At 41.9% G+C, this 23,659-nt stretch overlaps 1 protein-coding gene across 2 annotated transcripts in view; it reads left to right on the top strand.

The window, feature by feature from the left end:
- LOC100549525 (lipoma-preferred partner homolog) overlaps positions 1-23,659 on the top strand; it is a 75,445-nt gene that overhangs the window by 7,877 nt on the left and 43,909 nt on the right. Inside the window, exons 1-2 of one of the 2 annotated variants that reach the window (XM_031555151.1) lie at positions 17,058-17,154; positions 17,333-17,502. In XM_031555151.1, coding sequence (XP_031411011.1) covers positions 17,148-17,154; positions 17,333-17,502 — 177 coding nt within the window. In that variant the 5' untranslated portion in view covers positions 17,058-17,147. Of the gene's footprint in view, positions 1-17,057; positions 17,155-17,332; positions 17,503-23,659 lie in introns of those variants that run through there. The other variant, XM_031555150.1, reaches the window with a different exon arrangement.

Raw genomic sequence — 23,659 nt, 5'->3', positions numbered from 1 at the left:
CTGGTCAAATCTTTGTCCCAGCAACATGAAAATAGTTATGCACATGACCTAACATAAATGAACTTTTTTTCTGCTTTTTTTACAACTGAAAACAGCTCACCTATTGTTTGAAGCTTGTTGTGGTAAATTTGCTGTTGCTTCCATGTTAACTTATGGCTTATTTGTACTGAAGTAACATCTAAGGCCTGCTAGTGAGACTTCAGTCACAGTGCACTATGTGCAAATTAAACATCAAGTAGGAAACAGTGTGCATCCCTCTGAGCTTCCAAACTGAAAATACAGCAAGACCAGGAAATTATTATTGTCCTTAATTTACAAATGAGGGGCTGACTAGCAGAGTTTAGATGACTCACCCAGCATCATGCAGAGAATCAGTAGCAAAGTGGGAATTGAGCCTAGAATTCCTTCAAGTCCCGTGCCTTACCCACAGCCACGGCCTCACTCTTATTTTATGTGAAAATCAACCAAATGGGATTGTGAGGCTCGTCTGATGAGAAATCACAACTGCTCTGAAGGCTCTTCCCAGCATTTAGATCACAAGCCCTATTTTCCAAGGCTAATAACATAGCTGTGAAAATAAGAAGGGGAAGGAAAGCACTCCAGGACCACACTTGGTAATCTTAACTGTTGTTAATATAATGTACCCTCTAATGCTGTTGGACTTCAGCATTTAGATTATTTATGGCTATTATGAAAATTGATAACTCGTCATAGTAATCTGTTACTTTCCAGTCTAGCAACCAGCATTCCATGGGGGTGGGTGGGAGCATGGTGTGCCATTTATTATTTCTCCCTCTGGTGGCATTTGTCTCATGCTGTCATTTTTGATACAGTGGTTTGTCTCCTGCCAGTAAGTTTTTGGGGGCATTTTGAGTGTCACTTGAAGTTTAGTTGTGGGGGGAAGGCCAGATTTTATCTGAGAGTGAAATGTGGTGAAAAAGAATTAAACAGAGCTCTCTCATGTGCTGAATGTTCTTCTCCAGCCTGTTCTCTTCTGATGGAAATGCATCAAAACTGTTTGGTTTTTTTCTTTTTCTTTATTTTTTAAGGAATCGCTTTGACTCAGATTGTGTGAGATGAATCATAACCCACTTTCTCATCTCAGATGTGAAAAGAAAAAAAAAAAAGAAAAGAAAAAAATTCCAGCTCTGCTGTCAATGTCAGCATAATCAATACAGAGTGTTTCTCAGTGTGCAAAGAGGTAGGAGAGTGTTGAAAGAACAAAAAGAATCAAAAGTAGTCAAACTGTCCTGCTGCTTTTAGAGGGCTTCACTGTTTTCATGTCTGCAAATGCACCTCAATGTTCAGCGTGTCATCTTGGACATGAACATTGGTTTTTGTGTCTCTGGCTACAGCCCAAGGTCACAGTCTGCTCAAAAGTCAGGAGACTGTCATCCCAAACTGACAGCAAATCACGAGCAGCCAGCCCTGCCAGACATTTGGGATGCTACCAGCAGCCAAGAGTAAACCCATTTTGACTTGTGAAACTTGCCGTCAGATGTCACCTGCTTGGACTGTGCCAGCACAGTTTTTGTCAGCGCAGCTAAGCACCATGCCTGTCCCATGGCCCAGTTGTGCCACAGCTATTGAGGGAAATGGAAAACTTCAATGCCAGTAGATCACTGTCAGTATAAATGGGAGTCAGGTGACCATGTCTGATACCTTGTCACCAGCTTTGTTTTATTAACTTGCTCACTTGCATTGATTTTTCTTGTTTTCTTGTTATCAGAGATATAGAAACAACTGTATCTGGTAGTATAAGCTAAGCTAAAAATGGGAGCTTAACCCCTTAAAAAGTATCATCTCTGCAGGAGGATCAGGAGGAGTCAGCATGGTTTAGTGTATGGGTTTTAAAAGTTGAGGAAATTAATCTCCCCATTGAGCACAGTGATTCAGTAAAACACACTGGCAATAGTACACATTTGTGGAGATTTTAGAGGTGTGCAGATTTAGAGATTTTAGAGATCCATCTTCCAAAATGTAAGACGCTCTCCACAGCTGAAGACAGGCAGCTGGACTTGGGATGTAAATGATTTTCTCTCTAAGTCCTTACAAGTTACCATCCCAGCTATGTGTAGCTATTTGTTCAGAGCTGTGAATCAGGCTGTATTCAGTTAGCAGCAGTCAGCTTTAATATGCAATTTACTCAACAAATTCTGGTTCCAGACAGTATCTTGAGAGGTTAATAACTCACTATCTTCTGAGCGTACGTTCTGATTTCTGTCTGCACTGTTGGAGCAGACTGAACAGATGATGCACAGCCTTTTTTTATGGGGGTGGGGAGAGAGTGGGGAAAGTTTTTGTGGGGAGTTTGAGTCTTTTTTGTCATTTAAAATTATACTCTGAAAAAAAAAAGAACAGGTTTTAAAGTGCCACTATTTCCTCATTTTCTGCTTGCTCCGGAAGCCAGGTGAATTCATCTATGAGCATCCAAAAAATCTGCAGGAAGCTAGACGGTATTTACCTTGAGTTTTCTCTTGTTTCGATGAATGATTAGGGCAAGACAATACTGAATTTCCACCTCTTTTTAACTCGGGAATTGTATGTCATCGCGTGACCTAAGGAACTGTGTCTGGCTAAGCTTTCGTAGAGGGAGACATTTGGAAAGGATGCCAGTATAGGTCATTAATGCTCTGCAGAGCACTGTCACGTGCAGTCAGCTCTCTTGGACTGGAAGGTCCTAGTGATTGTCATTGCCAGTGTGGAGCTAATTCTGGTCGTGTATCCTCATGGTCATCCCCACAAGCCAGGCAGCTGGTTTTCATTTCTGTCCCATGACTGAAATTATGTGGGAATCCTAAAATACATATATACATAAGCGTGTATGTGTAGGGCAGGTTGCTGCATGGACCGTGAATTCTGATGGCATTCCCTCCTTTCCCGTTCACCATCCCAACATCTCACATCAACAGATCCAGCTTTTGGTGCCTGTACAATCTCATGAACTGTGAATACTTCCAGCACTGGCAAGTCTGACCTGTGTGTATGAAGAAGAGAGGGAGGTGTGGAGAGAGGGCCAGGAGTAGGGAGGCTATGGCTGCAATAACAGTGGATATGGAAGTGAGTGGAGCTCACTTTTAAACATTCTATCATGTAGATGTATATGTCAAAACAGTGGTTTCTTCTGAAGGTAGAATGCCAAAATAAAGACTTCAGTGCACATTGCTTGTGTAATTCCTAAATGGCCACTACTGATGCTGAAACAGCCAAAACCTCTTAGACTATGTATTCTTAATTTCCTTGCAGGACAGGAGAGGATGTGAGCAAAAGAGGGAGGTTGCTTATGGTCAGAATTATTTCCCATTTTTTCACAGGCATAATTCAGAAAATGAAGAAAGTGGAGCATGTGCACTGCAGATTTGCACAGCTGATGCACTGCTATCTCTGTGGCATCCCTCCTTTGGAAGGGTAGCTGAAGAAAGCTAGAAGGGCTGTGCCAGTCATATAGCCAGCTCCTAGGGAAAGCTGGTCACATAAACTTTCAGTCTCTATACTGAAGGAGAATAAAACTGCTCTTTGCTCATGCAAGGGAGAAACACATATACTGGTTTCAAGAGGGTTAGAAAAGAGGCTTCCATGAAGCTTAGAGCAGAGGGACATTGATCTCCTGTGGTCAGAGATTTATGTCCTAAGCCAGTCCTGCTCATGTGATTTTGCTCTAAGTGTGGCTAGGTCTTTCAAACAAAACAATACTTCATAGAAAGCCTGTTCTGACTGTAGCAGGCATTTGGGTGAGGATCTGTAACTAAACTGTCCTAGGTGTGCCAGCCTCGACTTCCTTATGTTTTGCAGAATTGCGGGGTGTTCAGACAGTCTCACCTATTGCCCTTTGCAGAACAACTTCATTTCATTTAGTAGGACTGACCTGTACCTCATGTAAATGGCCAAAGTCCTAACAGCTATCAGGAATGGTGAGCATCCAGCAAATGTCTGATTATGAAAGCTCTTCTGGCCCAGGAAATAGCAGCTGTTCAGAAGAATGAGTAAGGTTTTACAGGACCATATTTTGGAGCATAGTCTAATCATGACACATGGTGGGTCATATCTCAATAGATGTGTGTTGACTAGAAGATGTTCAACTGGCATCAGCTTAGATAGAGTTCTGATTGATTAAATATAGCCTGAGCTCTCAGGAGATTAGTATGTGCAGTGGCTCTGGGGACAGGAGAGAGCAAAACAATATGCAGTGGAAATAACGCTATAAAGTGAGAGAGTCATTTTTTTTTCCCTTGGGCAAGTGTTTTGCTGGTTTTGTCACCCTCATAGCTAGGAATGTTCCACAGTGACCCTTAGAACCTCAGACACAGCTGTTCCCTGGAAAAAGCTTTTACTGTATTGCAGGAAAAGATATTTGGTAGGTCTTTATTCCGTGGCCTCCAAAATGCCAGCCTATCTCTTCCTAGTTATACTGGTATTGGTTTGGTGTTCTTCTGAAGCAGCAAGAGAATGATGAGCACTGGGATAGTTAAATTCAGACTTTTTCCAAATGTTCTAATGTTCAGATATATATCTTAAGCTTAACTCAAACACTTCTACTGCTATCTGATCTAGAGTATGGGCTGGAGACTTCCCAGGAGCTGCATTATATATGTTAATTTACATTGTCGTGTATAGGGGCTGCAAAGGGCACACCTCAGAGCTGTGCAAAACAATGAGAGATATTTCCAAAATATTTGGAACCTTAAACATTTTGCATTTGCATTGGGTCTCACCTGATGTTGTTGCAATTCTCTGTTTTGGATGCTGGCTTCTGCAAACTAACCTTTAACTGGGGTGAAAGTCTCCCACACGGTTTTCTGTGTCGAGGTATGAATAATCGCTTCCCCAGTATACCCATCACATCTGACTTTGTCAACATAACAAAATTGTATCATTTTTGCTGCAGATGGAAACCAACTCACTTAAACCAGCATTGGTTTTCTGGGATTGGTTAGATACATTCAAAACTGCCTGAAGTTGTCTAAGTTGACATCAGTTAAAATCCGTCTTGGGCTAAACAGAAATGAGTGTCTCTATACATACCTCAGATCTAAATTTGGAAGTCTAGTGGTTTTCAAATGATTCTGTTATCACAAGTAAACAAGTCTGTAAGTTTTCCCTGCTGTCATACTATGTGCTTAATGAGAATTAAAGTTAGTTACCATCTTCGGAGTGAACTCATTTGATAAGAAATCCGTTAGGAGCACCCTGAAATTTCAGAGCACAATGATTTGCAAGCTTTCTCCATATAGTAGTTGATGTGACTGGTTCGGGATGTTCAGAAGTGTTGTAAATGCAGAGTTTTTGGCAAATGCTTGTAATCCCTGCTGATGTTAGTCTTTTCTAATGCCCGCTCAAGGACATTGGACTGGCAGGACTCACCATGACCTCTGGATATCAGATCAATCCTTTCGCACTGGTTCGGCCCTGTCACAAAGAGCAAAAGCTTTTGGGGTTTCAGTTTCCATCAGCGCAGAATGCCCAGGTCAAGAACTGTGTGAATAATTCAGGAGACAAGTATTGGCACCTTTAATGCAATAGCCAATCTAGAAGAACCTTCCATCTTAGAAATGTGATAAGAGTAATGTTTTGAACTCATCTTCATAGATACTGATCAACATCAGATGTTGTCCTTGTGGAAGCTGAATGTCAGGACAACCTGTATAGCTCACTGAGCATTGATTTTATTTAGCCTTCCCAGGATCACAATAAACTCGGATCCTAACCCACTTTCCCCATATATCCTACTAGTAGTCAGTGAGCGCTAGACTCCAAACCATTATCTCAAACAAAGCAGTCTTAGGGACACTAAAGAGCCCAGGGTTTGTTTTGATCTTTTTTTTTTTTTATTCTTATTATTTTTGAAGCCATTCTAATTATGAATCAAAATCTGTAGGATGTGTGAGAGTGACACATGAAATTATGCAGATGGGGTTTGCACATACTTTCTTTAAATAAAATAATAGTTTTTGTAAATATGTATCCGATATTTTGCAATAATTTGGTGCGACTGAAGGCCAGGAAAGAAAAGTTCTGCCTGCTTTTTTATCAGGCTCGAAGAATGCAACAATCAGGTGTGAATAATCAAACTGCTCTATCATGGACTCCAGATATACATCATGGGCTATAGGGAAGACATTTCAGAAAGAGTTGGAAGAGTTATTAGTGTTACTTCCCATTTACCTCAGCCAGCAAAAACAGGTCCTGTGACCAGAGGATGAGCAGAATTGCAAGCATTGCGTTATTACGTGAGTAGAAATAATATGGTGTCGCTGACATCACACTGTATTTTCAAAGGACTTTTGCTCTCAATACCAATGTTATATTTTGGGGATATGACGTGTCTGAGCATCCTGAGTAGAAACAAGCACTGCGCATTCCCACCAGAATGGGAGTACCTCTGCATCCCAGCTTATAAAGCTCCTGTTACTTGTCCAAGATAGAAAACAAATATTGGACTTTGCACCTGGTTGGAAAGGTCCCAGATTTTAGGGTGAAGAAGGAAACCTCTGTGCAGTAGCTTGGTTTAATGAGAAAAAACAAAGTTTGTTGGTTCCAGCTGCTGAGAAATTTGGACCGATGGAATTGAGCACAGGGGGCAGCTGGTTGACGTACAGGTGAGGCGGTTTCCAGTGCCTGATGGATGTGATTTACAGTGAGACTGCTGTCGACATGCAGACAGCGCGTGTTTCAAAACAACAAGGAAGCTTTGGGCTGGTGCCGGATTGTGAAAGAAGGATAATCAAATGACTTTAAATAAATGAGGTGCCAGCTGAAATTTAGTGGGACATCTTCTTCCAGTGTAGTCAGACACCTTTGAAAACCCCAAGCCTCAAAGCTGTTGGGAATATGAGAGCTACCATTTGGTCAAGACTCACTATTTATGAGATCCAGCCTTTCCTCTTTTTTTTTTTTCTTTCTTCTTTTTTACTTTTGGCAAAGGGAAGACAAGTTCCCTCCCTGTTTCTTGTTTTTTTGTCAGATGTTTTTCCCCAGGCAGGCATGCATGAGGTGTGCCAGGTTGGTAGGCCAGAGTCATTGGCACGAGAAACATCTCTGACTCAAAACTTTGCCATTACTCAGGCATTTTCACCTTCTCTGCTGAACAGAGTCTTTGGTAAAAATCACTTCATGCCACCACCCTCACGGCAATGCAGCAAGGCAGACAAGCTGCCGAACACCAACTGGAGCAGAGCCAGGCTATGGAAGAGTGAGTTGAGTCATTCGGGCCCAGCAGCGGATGTGATTTTTGGCTGTGCTAGAGTCTAGTGAATGTACTGATGGCGCCCGTCTGGAGCTTATGAAATGGGTTGGCTGAGCCGGGGGACAGAAGAGGTTTGAAGTGCCCTTGCGCAACGTGGAAACAGTTGGAGGTGAAAGTCCTTGGGAAGTGGGACATTGTTTGCTCTGTCTTTGTCCTGCACCTAACACCACAGGGCCTCAACCCGTCCTTGGGCTGCTGCAGACTGCTTCTAATTTTTTGACCTAGACAAAAAGGCTGCTACCCGTATCAGCGTGGGTGTCACCTGCACCCTCAGTTCAGCTCTTACAAAGGCAAGTGCTAAGGAGGATTCAAGCAACATTCAAGATAGGCTTGTGCTGAGCAGTGGTGTGATCCCACAGGCCGCTGGTCATTGGTCCTCCACACCTGGAAGAGTGGGCTGGAGAAGGAGCACAAAGCGTGAAAACGAACATGAAGCATCTGAGAAGGGGACCAGTTCATCTGTCCTCCAGATCTGCTCAGTTCTGCAGTCACTGCTTACATATGGGGTTGAGTGCAGCACCCCTGAAACTACCCTCTGCTGCTCTACCAGCACGTCAGTGGGCGAGCAGGCTGGGGTGGCATGCTCAGAGAGACACCTGTGAGGGGACCAGACAGCCTGGGGTTCCTGCCACTGCCACTCCCTATGATTGCAAGGTGTTTTTTTCCAAAAGAGGACCCAGAAATCTGGTGCAGAATTACAGAGTGGGCCAGAGGGTTGCCCAGGAAACCCTTTGTCCATAATCACAAGATGAGGGTGGAGGAAGAGGGATTTCTGTCACCTCTCCCGCCATCTTTTTGCCACGGGAGCTGCAGACAGGTGTGGTTGCAAAGCTTGCATGCTGCCATATATTTGGTCCTGTGGGTTTGCAAGTGTGAATAATAAGGAACCTGGCTCAGTGGCTGCTATTAGGATCACCAAAACTGCCAAAATCTGCCTAATCCACAGCTCTACCAATGACAGTTTCCCTTGCTAAGGTACTTCCCAGGAGGAACGAAACCCTGCACTATCAGCTTTGGGGTAAGCTGTATAGAGACAGGTTTCATGTCAGCCTTGCTAGGAACTGGCTGACACACTTACAGGTCACCTGGACTTTAGTGAAGGGCTATTGAGACTGTTCTCTGGCTCCCGTGTAGGGTAAAGTATCATTAAAAAATATATATATATATATATATTTCAATGTTAGCTATGTGTTCCAGAGAGAAGAATCATCTTTGTTTTAAAATCTCTAGTTTTCCTGTAGAAGTAAAATAAAGAAGAGCTTTCTCAGCTTTTGAAAGTCTGGAAAACCCCAATTTTTCACAGCTTTAAAAGATTTTACCCCATTTTTATTTTGGAAATAAAGTAAGGAGGGAAATGAGAAGCAATTTTTTTTTACATCTCTTGCTTTTTTAACTTCCTATATGTGATCAGTTTCCCCTGAAGGAGAAGAGTGGTGGGCACAGAGAGGTGGGGGATTTCTCTGAAAGTCGGATTTTTTTTTTTAATTCTTTTTACCAAATGAACTGATTGCACTCCTTATTTAGTTCAGTGTTTATTGGCAGGGTTTTTTGGTGCAAATCAGTGCTTTGAAACTCACCCCTGAACAGAAATATCTTTTTCATTTTAAAAAGTATTTGTGGAGTGCTTCTTCTTTCCATCCAGTTTGCAACTTAAGACTCCTTTTCTTTGTGATTCCTATGCCTACTGCTAAACCCAGAAGAGAAGCAGGTAGCAAGGAGTGCACAGGAGGCAGTATGGGACATGTCACCCTCTTGCAGTTCTGGATGCCCTGGAGCCAGCTGGTGCTGCTGTGGCTTCCAGAGACAACATCCAGTGCCTGGCAAACCTCTGCAAAGAACTTGCTCATGAGGCTGTTGAGTGGATACATAACTGTAGTCTCTGTCATCTGGTAACTTTCATCAGCATTAAAAGAAACATTTATAAAGGAAATACACTACATTTTACTTGCTGCCTTGCATTTCCTTGATCGATCAGCAAAGGGAGGGATGTTTCCTGTCTTGCGCTCTTTTTTCCTCCCCCTTCTTTTGTCTCCAGATGTTACCGAAGCTCTATTTCAACCCCTCTGCACATGCTAAACCATGTGCCAAAAAGTTGTCACAATGTAAGAAATAACAATTTCTTATTTATTTATTTTTTAAAGCAGAACATGCTTAAAAAAAAAAAGGTATCTGGGACCTTAAATATGGTAGAGCATCACTGACCCCCACTGGGCTGGGACACTCACTGCAGATCACTCGAGTTGGGTCCCTGGTCCCTCACTAGTGAGCTGGGCACACTGTCAGGTCCATGTTTACCTTCACTGAAGAGCATGGAAAAGGTTCCTCTTGGGGTTGGGGAAGAGGCAGTGTCTTTTAATGGTTCGTGCAGATCCATACATCAAAAGTTTCCTATAAAACTGGTTGGACCAAACCAAGCCAACACATGTCCTACATGTCCATTGTGAGTAGAGTAAGAAAGCGTTGCCTTATGTTACTGTGAGGGACATTTTGGTTCAGTGGAAAAACAGACTTGCTAGTAATAAGGTTATATGCTCACTGAAGTTCTTTGCTTAATCTCCACTGCTGGAAGTTCTTAGGAACGCATTAAACAAGTACTTGTCAAGAATGATGTAGAGAAGGTTGATCCTGCCTTTGAGGCAATAAGACAGTTTCCATGACCTCTCAAGATCCTGTTCAATTTGAGGCTTTGTTGATTTGTGGGAAAATCAGGAGTACTCCTATCTGAACTTTTATTTTGTGGCAGTGATGCACTGCAGTTGTGAAAATTTAGGAAGGAACTTCTACCATATTGGCAAGCATTTGCTGTAATCTGTTTTGTATCAGAAACAGGTGAAATTGTCTCTCATGTCTCAGGGAGATGAGGAGAGAGTGATGCAGATGGATAAGGGATAGAGACCATCACCGTGTGGGTGCTGAATGGAGGAAGTGGGAGAGACATGAGCTTCCTTGTGCTTGGTCACTATTTCTCAGTCACTCTGCTGACAGTGATTGCACGCCCTGCCCACTGACCACATCCCAGGCAGGATTGTCCAGCAGGGCAGGTGCTGGGAGCTCCCTCTGAATTGCAGTAGTTCTTGTGCTGTAAGCCTGTCTCACTGCCAGGCCTTTTAAAGATCATCTTGTGGTTAAAGAAACTAGACTGGAATTGAGAAGATGTGGTTTCAGTTCCTGGCTCTATCACAAACTCTTTTTGTGACCCTCAACAAGTAACATAACTTCTGTGTGCCTCACTTTCCAATCTGCATATTGGGTGTCCTAAAAGTCCACCATCTTCCTGGGATGCTGGAAGGGATTCATCATTAGGGCTAGTGACTGGCTCTGATAACAGCCTTGTGGTGGAGCAGCATGAAGCATTCAGAATGGCACAGTGAAGTGTTAGTAGTGTGAGCTGACACAGTTGCAGTGCTTTTGCTGTGTGGAGTGGAATGAGACCTCTGGGGCATACAGAGAACGTGTCACCTTTCCAGCCAAGCAAAGTGAGAATACAAAGTTGTATTGTCGTTGAAGCAAAGGGATTCAAGGAGGACAAGGAGGTCACTGCAGGAACCTGTACATCTGGAGCACAAGTGCAACACAGTTAAAGCAGAATAATCGGGACACGGTAATTAAATCACGGCCTTGGATTTAATTTATGAAGTGTTACAGGCAGACGTTGTAGCATAAAGCTCTGTTTACTGTGAAAGATTGTGTTTCTGACGTCTGCTGAAGAAGAGGGAATTAAGATTAATCTGTCTCATGTCCAAAGGCTGTGTAAGACAACTGATGCATACAGCCTGCTACTGTCAAATGGAGAAACTTCAAACTTGGATCCTGGCACAACAAACCATTGCCAAGGGCTTCCCGATCAGTGAGAAGTCTGAGTTCAAAAGCAAAAAAAAGAACAGGTGAGGAAGGCAAAGATATGCTGTGAAGACTATCATCATTTCCTAGAAGATGCACAGAAAATATTGAAGCTTGCCTTCATCCTAATATTGCAAGGTCCTAGGTGCCAAAATATCGGAGTACCTGTAGGACAGATACAACCAAGGCATCTTTGCCAAATACAATCACGGTTAGACATCTTTGCCAAATACAATCACAATTAGACACATATTTCCCATGCTCCACAGGAATGGAATAAACACACTCTTGTGGATCAGAGATTCCTATTTTGTTCCCTTTGGACAAATCAAGGAACGTGTTGAGTGCTTATGAGTTGCAGGATCTCTGCCATTGAGACTTAATCCAGTTAAGGTATACTGGCAGCTAAGGTCTGCTGTTACACTGTTAGCCTGATGGATTAACCTCTGTTCCTGTATCCCTTTAAAATGGAATAATTGTGCTGTCTGGCCTAGGTGCCCTGAGGAATCCCATGTGCTTGGGAAATTCTTGAAAACCCTTGGATAAAAGTGACTAGGAAAGAGGAGGGAGAGAGGGGAAAATCGTGTTACATTGTTGACTTATGGTCAACGTTGTCCTCGAAATGCTGTTTTGTCATCAATATTTCTTCATTAGGAGTAATGATTTTTCCACATTTACTGCCAGCTGATTCAAAGCTGTCCAAAAGCAGAATGTGTCATGAATCTCTAAAATGCATTCACTGGCAAACTCTAAACAGAGATGATTAGAAAAATAACACAGCGGAAATACTGGGTGTCTTGAGGTTGCCAGGGGAACTTTTAGTGAGATATTTTGTCCAATGTATTTACATATTTTAAAAATGTTCTTAGTACACTTTTGTAAAAGCAGTATGCAATATTTCTTCAGTTCTTTCTTGCATATTGTATCAAGACTGAAGTGAGAACCAGAGAATACACTTAGCTGATCAAGGGAAATTGTGTAATTGATAGGCAGTGAGGATATGACCTTGTGCTATATTCCCACAGTAAAGTTAGGTGGGAAGCAGTTTTTTTCCATCATGCAGAAGTTTCTGAGATATCAACATTTTCCCCCACATCTCAGTAAATGCAAAACCTTCCTACATCGATGCTTTTATCAGAAAATTATCTCCAATCTCCTGTCTATATTGAATGCATGCTTTGAATTCATGAATTTAAACCTTTGTAGAGAGAAGGCTTGCACATTTTCTCTCTGCTCTCTTCACTCTCTTGTTACTGCATGAATTATCTGTGTTAGGCAGTGTAAATCACATAGCAAGGGATGGTTATCCCCCCAACAGCTTAGTGTCTAAATGGGTAATGACATACATATAATGCTGTAGCCTAAAAAAGGTTAATGCAGTCCTTGGATGTACAAACAGAACCATTCCAAGCTAGCTGCATGGTGTTACATTGCCTCTGTACTGGGCTCCACTGTGATTGCTATCAGAATATTATGCCATGAGCATTAGTATGGCATGTACCTACTCCATCATCCATCCTTAGTGGTGTTTGTTTGTCTGAATGGCTCACATTCTTAATCTGACATTTAGAAGTGACTCATGTCCAAGATAAGTTGGGACACCCTGTACCTAATTTTTCATCTTCAGATCACACTCCGGCCAAATCTTAACAATCTTGCTGAATAAGAGCTCAGATTAGGGCCTCTCCTATTCATCTTTGTAGATAAAACCTGCATCCAGGCTCTAGTGACCTTGAATCTCTGCAGTATCCTTTTCTAAAAATGCAATTTCCCTCTGTTCATGCTCAACTGGAATGCAGCTGCAGAGATCACTCTCTGGCTTGTCACTTAGGCCAGATTGTCCCTGCCTCTTTAATCATCCCTCTAGTTTCATTTCTGCATCAGATCAAACAGAAGCTTCTTGTCTTTACTTGCGTGGCCTGTAGTGACCTATTCCCTCTGTTTTTCCTCTCTTACTCTCCAGTGACATATCAGCTCATCCTTTCCGTCTGCAGGTATCTATGTTCAATCTTCAAGCACTTATGTTTCCTTTTTGTGCTGTCTTTGTCCTTTCCTCAGAAGCATCCCATTAAACTTCTCTCAAACTCCCTCCGGATCCTCTTTCAAATTCTTCCTTAACCTTTTCCTTGGCTGGGCTGTCTGCAGATTACTTGTCAATAGTAAAGCATTTAGAGTGCTGAGACCACAATTTTCCTTGCTGAGCAGGCTTTTCCACAATCAGAGCATCAGAGTGGCAGTATAAGTAAAAAAAATATGTAATAATAGAAATAAAACAACAAGAAGTTAGAACATGGCGTCATGTAAGTTTCCCCTCTCAATTTGGATATGCAGTATTGCTTATGCTACAGAGGACAGTAAATGAGGTTTCTGAAAGAAGTATAGGAGCTGATGTTCCCTTTCAGCTACTGAAGTTTTCCCTGTGACCCACTGAGTAATGATGGCATTTCCAGTGGTTTCAGCAGGGAAGCCTCTGTGGGCACCTCTAACTGTCCCCCCAAGGTAAAACCAACACGTGGCAGCAAGGCTGTGATGAAGGAAGATCACAGCCAAGGTTATGAACCTCTTTCATGCAACATGGGAGGACTCCAGTTTCCCAGGCATGCTGCCAATGCATCACCTTCTAGTTTTGCCGAAATTATCTTGAACCAGGACCTAAAAAGGACTGGAGGGGCCAAAGAAGAATGCTGAAATGACATAGTCTTGTCTTCATGCAGTTTAGTACTAATTTTGTCCTTTGTCTTTAAGGTACCTTTTAAGTGTTATTTGTCTCTGTGGGAAGCAAATGGGTCACGTTGTTTTGTGTTTCTACTGTAATACGCTGCCTGCTATTTTTCTTTTAGATTATTTGTGTAATTTTTTTATGCAATCTGTTTGTTCTCGAGTCTTGCAAGCTTTGCCTTTGCTACCTCTTTCTCAATAAGCAGTGCAACTTGTTCTGTATCCACTCATGGGTATTCTGCACACAACAGGCTGGGTTATTTCACCCAGTGTGAAAATATTAAAATGGGAAACATGTGTGGGCACTTAATTGTGGTGAATCCAACCACAAATACCTTTGCCGTTGGTAACTGGCACACAGGAAAAGCAGACCTTTGTTTTGTTTTTATCAGACATAATGATAGATGCATTGTTTCTGGTGGGGTTTTTCTGGTTTTCTAAGGAAATGAGGCTTGTGCAATCACACTGCTTGTGTGCATGTGCCTATCTTGTTTGTCAATTCCTCCCTCACCAGCAACTCTTGAAACTAATAGCCATTTTCGGCCAAACGTGAGTAAGACATGGGAGTCGGGAGAAGCAACCTGGCTTTACAGAAGACTTGTGAGTTCACAGGTTGCACCAAAGTCTGCAGAAGTTGCTGTCTTTAACAGCTGCATGCTGCAAACTATCAGTTGTGTATTCACGCGTGTGCCTTTGCATGGATCCAGAAGCCCAACTGTAAGCTCCCAGATTTGAATATTTTGGTTTACTTGCTCTTATCCTTCGGGCGAGTGAGTCAGTTGGTGGTGTTGCTAGGCACAGAGCTTGTGTTTTGATTCTCACTGGAGTGGCCATGTCTCATGAAAAACATTGTTTGCTCCAGGCCACAGCACTACAATTTGCATATAAACTTATGAAAAAGGAAGCTTTCTTTAAGCTTTCCTGTGTGAGGGTTTACAGTAGCATTTCTGTCTGTGTACATAACAGCAGAAGCTGGGCTTCTCATAAATGTAGATGGGTTAAGTCTGTCGCTGCCTGAATGGGAATCTTCTGTGGAAAAACCCAGAAAGAGGAAGGAAAGCCTAAGGAAATACCAACTTCAAGGGGAGAAGTTGGCTAAGGTCTGTGTTGTGCTGCTCTTTGGTTTGTACCTGGCCACCAGCAGTGAAGCTGGGGAATGCCTGAGAGGTGTGCAGGAATGTAGCCTCAGGGCACCTTTCGGAGGCAGAGAAGATGTCTTTATGCCCTTCACTCAAAGGGAGGACAGAGGTACAAAAGCGCTGAGTGGTTTGCCAGGGATTACAGGAGTACATGCCTAAGCTAGGAAACAGGCCGTGATTTCCTGATGTGAGAAGTGCAGCCAGAAGTATGATCTACATATAGACAGCTTCTGCAGCGAGTGCCTTGGTCAAGGGGGACATAAACATTGAAGTATGTAAGAGTGGCTAAATTATGAATGTGAGGAGGAGGGAAGAAAAGATTCCCACATGTTCTGCTCAGATGTTAACAAAGAAAGCTGAGAAGTGTTTGCATAGACACTGCATTATTCTGTGTCCAAATGCCTCATAAAAATAATACCGGATGATCACAGAATGGCACACCAGGGAAAATAAATTCTTCAGCGGAATATTCCCGCTGGAAAAACACTGTGTAAAGTAATACACTAATAGCTTTCAATTTCATGTTTTATATATGGAGATATTAACTGCTCCCCAGACGTCTGTTCATATTACAGCCCCGCTACAAGAGCAGTTTGGAGAAGGCCCTGGAGCAACTCGGTCTTGTCCACACAGAGGACCGAGCAGTGCTCTCCTATTGTACGTGCAACTCCTGTTTCTTCTGCCTCTTTCTCACAGAAGTACTGCTCCAATGGTTCTCTCCAGTTGGGATTTTTTATTATTTTTTTTTTTCTTTTTCCTAGTTCTCATGTTTTTTTCCATTCTTCCCCCGTGCTCTGTAGCCTCATCCCAACCACGCTGGGAAGCCTGCATTCCTTCTCCGCTTGTAAAAGAGGAGCCCTCACAAGAAGCATTACAGTGGAATGATTAAAGCACAACACTGTCAAAACACTAATAACAAATGCTAAATAAGTTAAAGCTTAAAAACAGTATCTATTAATTCCTATTTGAAGGAAGTTCCAGAGTTGTCTTCATTTGCCTGGTAACTCTCTCCAGATTGCTCAGACAAGGTATCTATAGGATCTTGCCATGTAGGAAAGCAGCTCATATGTTGTTCCCTGCGTATAGCCTGCTGAAGGCTGGGGCAGGCAAGGAAGAAGGTGTGGAGACGTGTGCTGGAAGATGTCCCACTGCTCAGAGGCCCTATGGTTGGAACAATAGGACTGATGCAAGACCTTTTAGGAAGTTGTGCAGTATTTGTTTGGAATAGTCAATAAGCACAGGCTGTAGTGTGAAAGAACACTGTATCATTGCTGGATTACTTAATCATTACTAGGTACATATTACTTGTGTGTGTTTTTATGAGTAATTCTGTCTGCCTGCTCTCATATGAGCTCTGGTCTTCCTTCCATCCTTTTCATCATCCACTCTACCCCACCCACTGAGGAGGGGTGCAGGTCCCGTGGCTGGAGGCCCTGCTACGTAATGTTTTCAGCAACAAGGTAAACAAGGCAGCAAACCTCCTATGTGTGCTCCTGCAGGTTTTTTCTGCTTTGTTTTTGTTTGCATGTTGCACTAGGGACCTTTCTCAGAAACAACTAGAGTTCTTAGGACTTGCCTTTACCCTTGTTAGTAGCTTCTGATCTGCTTTTCTTGAATTATGATAAGAATCAAGTATTTTCACATCAGTTTCTTGAGAAATGGCTTTAGTCTTTGAATGGATAGCATCTTAGTCAATATTAATCTTCAAACACAAAAAAGTCGTTTTTCCACATAGAAGATGGTATTGCACTCTTTGTAATCACTAAGACTTTGGCTACTGCTTTTTGTTTAAAATACAAACTAGCTCAAAACCAGCACAGTAACAAGAGCATAAGGATTGATACTGCTATACTGGTAAAAGCAGAAAAAGTGAAATCCTTTTGCCAGTATAATTGGCTCTATTGAGACAATTGGTTTAAGCTGGACAAGCAAAAAGGACTCTTTAAATGGTAAAAATTGTGTTGCCACCAGGCAGCTTGATGAGGCATCCTACCACAAAATCCTTTCATGTGGAGGCAAGGCTTTCGGCACAGGTTCATGCCATCTAGCTGAGTAGCTGAGAATGATTATATAGCTGTGTTAGATGGTAAGTGAATGCTTTGCATCTGGGACTTAGGCTCCTTATGATGATTGCTAGCTAGGAGCGCCAGCAGTAAGGATTTCAGTGTAGTTTTGGGGGCCAGTTTCAAGCTTCTGCAGATCATTCCATGACAGGTAGCACTGGAGTGTGTTTCAGTGTGCTGGATCATTGCTAGCAGTCGCATCAGTAGCCCCAGTGCTGGCTGAGCTGCCATGTTCCTGCTGCGTACTGTGCAATGGAAGCATACAGGAGTACTTTCTCCCCTAAAGATGGGAGCTTGCACTGACCCATGTTCCTTCCTTCTGGTGACAGGCCGCTGTGCTCGCTGTGGGGAGAATGTTGTTGGGGAAGGCACTGGCTGCACAGCAATGGACCAGGTCTTCCACGTGGAGTGCTTCACCTGCATGATGTGCAAAAACAAGCTGAGGGGGCAGCCTTTCTACGCAGTAGAGAAGAAAGCCTACTGTGAACCCTGCTATATTGTAAGTACTTGGGGGTTTTTTTTTGTCCGCTAGTTTTTAACGTGCAGACATCACAAATATTTGTTTTCTTCGTTGTTGTGCTTTTGCCTTATAGCCAAAACCAGGCATCTCATGGCAAGCTGATGGGCACTAGTTTTCTATGGTCTTCAGAGGAATTCAGATCACTTCAGCTTCCTTTGTTAACTTCATTTTCTGTTCTGTCTAAGCTGTGAAATGAAGTGGCCAAAGCAAGAGAAATAGGTGCTTTTGGTGATGATTTGAGCTCTGAAAGGAGCAGGCAATGCAGTTGTTTTTTAAGAGATGGTGTTACTCTGATGAAGTTTGTTGGTGCCCACTGAAACGTAGAAGATGAGATTCAGGGTAGCCCTTAAACTTCTGAAATAGTGACTTTTGTGTTTCTTAATGAAGCTAATGGAAGTCTTTCCATTGAATTAACAGCAGTTGGATTGGGTATCTTTTGAAGCTTACCTTATCCTAAAATTTCACTTTATGCCTCCAACAAGGTCTTAAATCAAACAATTAACTGCACCTTTTAAGAGGCTGCACCTTTTAAGAGGCTCCCATAAGGGACAGTTAAAACCTGTTGTACAGATGTAAATTAAAGAAACATCACATAACGTGCCTGAGGCTTACCTTGCTGTGACCTTAACATACAGTATGTTGAGAAAACGTCTATAATCTAGAATAAGAAAAGTTCCAGAACATTCTTAACACATTGATGGATCTTTCTTTAAACCTCAGAATTGGAGTCCTTTTTATATACTATTGATTTTCTTGCCCACTGTTAAATGAAGCTTATTTTAAACTGAAATCTAGTTTAAAGTTGGTAACTATAGCACGCAAGTTCTTCCTCTATGTATTTTCCTGCAAGATTTTATGAAAGCCAATGTGCCACCAGTATGCTGCATAGCATCTTTTATTTACACAGATGGCGGAGTTTTGTTTGTTTGTTTTTGGGGGGATGAAATGGACTGAGGTCCTGCCATAATTAGACCTTATTTTTGAAAGCAGAAATTTCTGGTATACTGATAATTAAAGAAAGAATAGATATTTCTGAAAATGCTACTGCTATCTAACTATTTTATTCTATTTCTGTCAAGGCTTTTCAGTGGGATTATTGCTGAAATACTGAATATAAAAAGGGCAGAATTTGTCCTTTTGTAGCAGTGATAAGTGAGTCATGGTAATTGACTTTTAAAACCTAAATGATTTTTTGATTGAAAAATATACCCCTTATTAAATTTTTTTTATTTTATTTTATTTTTTTTGTTAGCACTGAAATGATTGTATGGTAAAAATTCTGATATCTTAGGAAGTGCCCACATGCAAAGCACTGCAGATTTCAGGAAGGTGTGCTCATAATGTGAGGGGAACATCTTCATACAACAAGTTAAACATCTCATTCACTTCAGGATGGAATTGACTTCATCTGCTTGCTGATTGATGCTTTTCTTCTTTTTTAAATCAAGCAGGCATTCTTCACTACTCATCTGCGTTAGTTTGGGAAAACATCTGCATTAGCCACTGTAGTAATGGTTTAAGATTATTTAATCCCATTACTTATACACTTCATTAGCCTGAGTGAATTGTTGGCAAGGATTCAGTAAACTTCCTACATTGGGAGATAAAAGGATAAAAAAAAAAAAAAGGAAAGGAAGAAGGATTCTGTTCCTCATTTTCTTTCAAATTTATCTTCTATCTATTTAGGGGATAAAGGAATGATAATTGCCTGGTTGCATCTGTGTTTGTATGTTCCACGATATGGCTTTGGAGCTCTGAGTACAGAGCAATGAGTAAACGTTTAATAGCTTTCTCTTATATAATCAAAGGGGGCCTTTAAATGCTTACCAATGCAATCCACAAAAAAAAAAGAAAAAAGAAAAAAAAGGGTTATGGACTTAACCCAAAATACTTCTGAATCCATCTGCTGCTGCACATGTAGGGGAAAGGGTGGCCCTACTGATAAGTTGCTACATATGTGTAGCTTGACAGCTAGTACTGTGAGTGGGGAAAGAAAAGGAGGAATCTGGCAATCTGATGGAACAAGAATAAATAACCCGAGCAAACACCAGACTATTACTCCTGGAAGAAGCAAGTGTTGGGTGACTGTCTTGTTACCCCTCAGACAGCTCAGCGCTTTGCTCTGCTGAAGGTCAGAAGGGTTTGGGCCCTGCCGTGCGACTTAGGCTCAAAGAAATCTGTGTCGGAGTTCTGTCTGATTGATTTTTCAATGAAATGATGTCTGTGTTGGCTGTGGGATGATGAGTGCCTGAGTACGCTGACGACCCGGACTAAGTTTGCAGGTTGCTCTTGCAAATGGACTTGGGGCCCTTAAATTGCTGGGGCATGGTGTGAATGCTGTTGTTTTCAGATGTGTGATGCTGTCATACTGAAGCCAATTAGAGTTAATCGCCTGCCTAAAAGGTAACTTGCGTTTAAGGATTTTGCCTCTAATTTGGTTTTTTGAGTTTTCTCAAGTCTCTCTCTCAGAAATGTAGAGTTCTGTATAAAATAATGGGGTAAGATCCCAGACTCAGGTTCCTGTGGGCCTGAATCCCCATGGAACATAGGAAATGCATGATTGCCTTGAGACAGTACAGTGAGCTAGTGGCTGTGGCCAGCTCTGGAAACACGATTCTCTACTGGTATACATCTGAGTTAATTAATGATGCTTATTTACTGGTCTGCCTGATTCATACAGATTTCTACCTCGCATCTCTACCTCCACATGTTCAAAACTCGACCTGTTGTGCAGACCACTAGGCCAAGCTGATGCATTAATGTTAAGAGAAGTCAGCTCCAATTAATTTGCCTGGTCTTAGTGTATAAATTCATGAATTCTTGTTTTTAATAATTCCCTTGTGTGACTCATGGCCATACGCACATTGAAAAACAATGCAAAAATAAAAATACACTTTTTTTTCAACAATTAGAATTGGCTAATCTTCTTAGTTTGTTACATGACTCTCTTTAGATGTGGTGGAGTGAAGACATAATTAAGATTACTGTGAAGAGCTGTGTTTAATTAGTATTTAGTCAATACCAGGCTTAAATAGCCTGCGGAAGTGTTGTTTCTTGTTTTTGTTTCTGATGTCATTAGTGATCCATTAAAGAAGAAATTCTGCAAAAGTCTGTGGATTAATATCAAAGGAAGTCAGTCACCTGTCTGAAGATGTTTACTACCTGGAATTTGAATACTAGCGTTCATTTCTTTCACAAAAAAATTTCCCCTTCCCAAAGGCTGGTCACTATCATTTCCTTACGAATGCTGTGAGATCTGCTGCCAATGTATTTGCTGGTTTTGCTCTACATCCAAGGATTCTTCCATTATTAATGTTATTTCTAAAAGAGTACCAGTCTTCTCCATTAAAACACTTCTGTTCCTGCTCAACTAAAAGCAACTGTAAAAAAAACAAAGTGTTAATAGGAAGCAGATGTCTCCTAGTCATTACGACAGTCAAGCAACATCTGAAATATCACAATGGGGTTTCCATTGTAACCAGCTCACTGCTGTACATGTGATGAATACAGTGTCTGTAATATGTTATCAGTATACTTTTCCCCTCCCTTACAGGACAAATTACTGACAAAAAAAAAAAACATTTGGTTTGCTTCCTCTAAGAAGCTGAAGAGATTTTAGTACTGGGTTCAGTGTAGAGAAAAGGTTAAGAGTAATATCAGTGGAACTGTTGTTATAAAAGACTGAAGAGCACAATGTTAGAGGAGTGCCAGCTGTCCACTTTCCAAATACAGTATTATCATAAAGGACTGAACACAAGGTTAACCAAACACACCAGTTTGGCAAGGGTGATGCTCCTGTTTTGTGAATGGGGTGTTCTCTGATGTCCTGTTGACTTTCTCCAGGACGTGGAAATTTCCTTCTGTTCTTTATCCCCTTTCCTGGTGGTTTGGTGTTTGACAGTGGGAGATAAACTCTCTATGAGGTTGAGGGCTGAGAGGTGCTGAGCACCTGCACGTAGCAACTTAGAAAGCAGCAAGATCTGGCAGATGTTCCTGGTGACTTATTTCTTCTTCCATATCTGAGTCAAAGCAAACCACTGCTGGACCTGAGGGAAGTGTCACAGTGTGAAGGAGATGAGGAAGCAGAAATAGCCGTGGTCAGATGAAAAGGAGTTCAGAGAAGTTGTGGGCTGAAAATGAGCAGCGATTGAAGGAGGAAGAAACCATGACTCATACCTGTCTGCCTAAAGCAGGAGAAGACAGAGGGTATGCTCTGCAATTTCATTTGGAAACCCAGGGAAGAAGATCCACTGTTTCTGTGGCACAGTGAGAGTTACTGAGAGTATAACCTTAAACCCAACCCCAAAGATCACTTCATGAGGTTTATCTTTTCCTGTCAGTGAAATGGTGGGAGTGCTTGAAAGGGTCAGAGTTTTGCACGACCTAGGACCCTGACCACTGCTGTTCCCCAGCTTGAAACACAAGATTGTAGCACTCCACTTCTTTCACTAGTCGTGTATTTTTGCGCACAAAAGAAGTAGTAAGAGGCAGAAACCTTGAAAATATTAACTTTAGCTTTCTGGCCTATCAAAAGTGTAGTTTAGTAGAAGAGTAGATATTAGAGGGAACTTCTCCAAAAGAGCGGTTGGGCACTGATACAGGCTGCCCAGGGAGGTGGTGGAGTCACTGTTCCTGGAGGTGTTCAAGAGCCATGGAGATGGGGCATTGAGGGACGTGGTCAGTGGGGGTGAGTTGGGGTTGGGCTTAGATGTTCTTAGTGGTCTTTTCCAACATTCATGATTCTATGAAATGCTGATATTTCAGGAAATAGGACAACTAGAGCCAGTGGAACCACAGAGCATGCTGGAAAAGCTTAAATTTGCTGATCATTGGGCAATTTCAGTATTAAATCAATTTGTGCTCGTGAAAATCTTTGGTAAATACTGCTACTGGCTTTAGTGCACACCTGGTGCTGTAAACCTCACCCTGTGTGCACACGAGTGTGGCTGTGCCAAAGCAGGTACTTCTGTGCATATGATTTAAAGAGAGGTTGATCCTTGCAGTAAAATCATATCTATTTTTAAAAATAATTCTGCAATTTGTAAGCTGAGATTACAGCACTAATTTAGCAACCATGTAACAATTTAAATTGGACCAGAAAAGACAAACTATAATTTAAAGATTTTTTTCCATGATACAAGTTTTCTTCTTTTTAAAGTAAAAAGCCCTTTATTCTTGTTTTTGTCAAGCAACGTATTGAATTTGAGAGTAATTTATGGAAAGTGCTGCCAGCATGGTATTGCGAGTGCTCCACAATTTGAATTTAAACTGCTCAATGGGATCATTAAGACTATTATGCCTGCTTTCCAAAGAGTTTGAATTCAAAATGACAACTGGAACAAAAATATAAAATAAACTAAAAAGAAGTCATGCACTCTTTACGTGGTGGAATTTTTCTGCCCTCGAAATATTTCATTGAGATCAATGCTCTTCTTCAGTCTCCTCCTGGAAAAGAGCTGGTGTTGCTAGTTTTAGTGCTGTGTTCCTGCGTGAGTCATCAGCAGCAGGGAAGCTGAACCTGTGACCTGTGGATCTAAAAGCATTTCGTCTCGGCTGCTGGAACTGGGATGCAGGTTGGCGGCAGTGGGCTGCTGCTCTGGATTTTGTACCCTCAGTGGAGGAGGTCTGTGGGCATTGCAGACACAAAGCTGGCCAGGAGTGTTGGTTTGCTTACAGCCACGTTTTGATCCTATTGGTTATTAGACATGATGATTTTGTTACCAACTGGTAATTTCTTAGAATCATAAAATCAGTTGAGTTGGACAGGACCCTTAAAGGCCATCTGATCCAACCCACTGCAGTGAACACCCACGGTTTCATCAGGTGCTCAGAGCTTCATCCAGCCTGACCTTGGGTATCTCTAGGAATGGGGCACCCACCACCTCCCCGGGCAACCTGTGCCATTGCTGCACCACTTTTACTGTGGAAAAAATCTTCTTAACATCCAGTCTAAATGACCCCTCTTTTAGTTTGTAACCATTTCTCCTTGTCCTATCAGAGCAGGCCCTGCTACGATGTCTGTCCTTTTTCTTTGGAAAAGCAACTGATCAGTGTTATAAAACTGAAAACAAATCCAGAAGACTTTAATAGCTCTTACTATTAGTAAGCGGATATATTTAGTGGATGTAATTTAAAA

The sequence above is a fragment of the Meleagris gallopavo genome, chromosome 11 (assembly GCF_000146605.3).
Source record: "Meleagris gallopavo isolate NT-WF06-2002-E0010 breed Aviagen turkey brand Nicholas breeding stock chromosome 11, Turkey_5.1, whole genome shotgun sequence".
NCBI classification, from domain to species: Eukaryota; Metazoa; Chordata; class Aves; order Galliformes; family Phasianidae; genus Meleagris; species Meleagris gallopavo.
The sequence above is the reverse complement of the archived record's forward strand: the minus strand, read 5'-3'. Positions and strand labels throughout refer to the sequence as shown.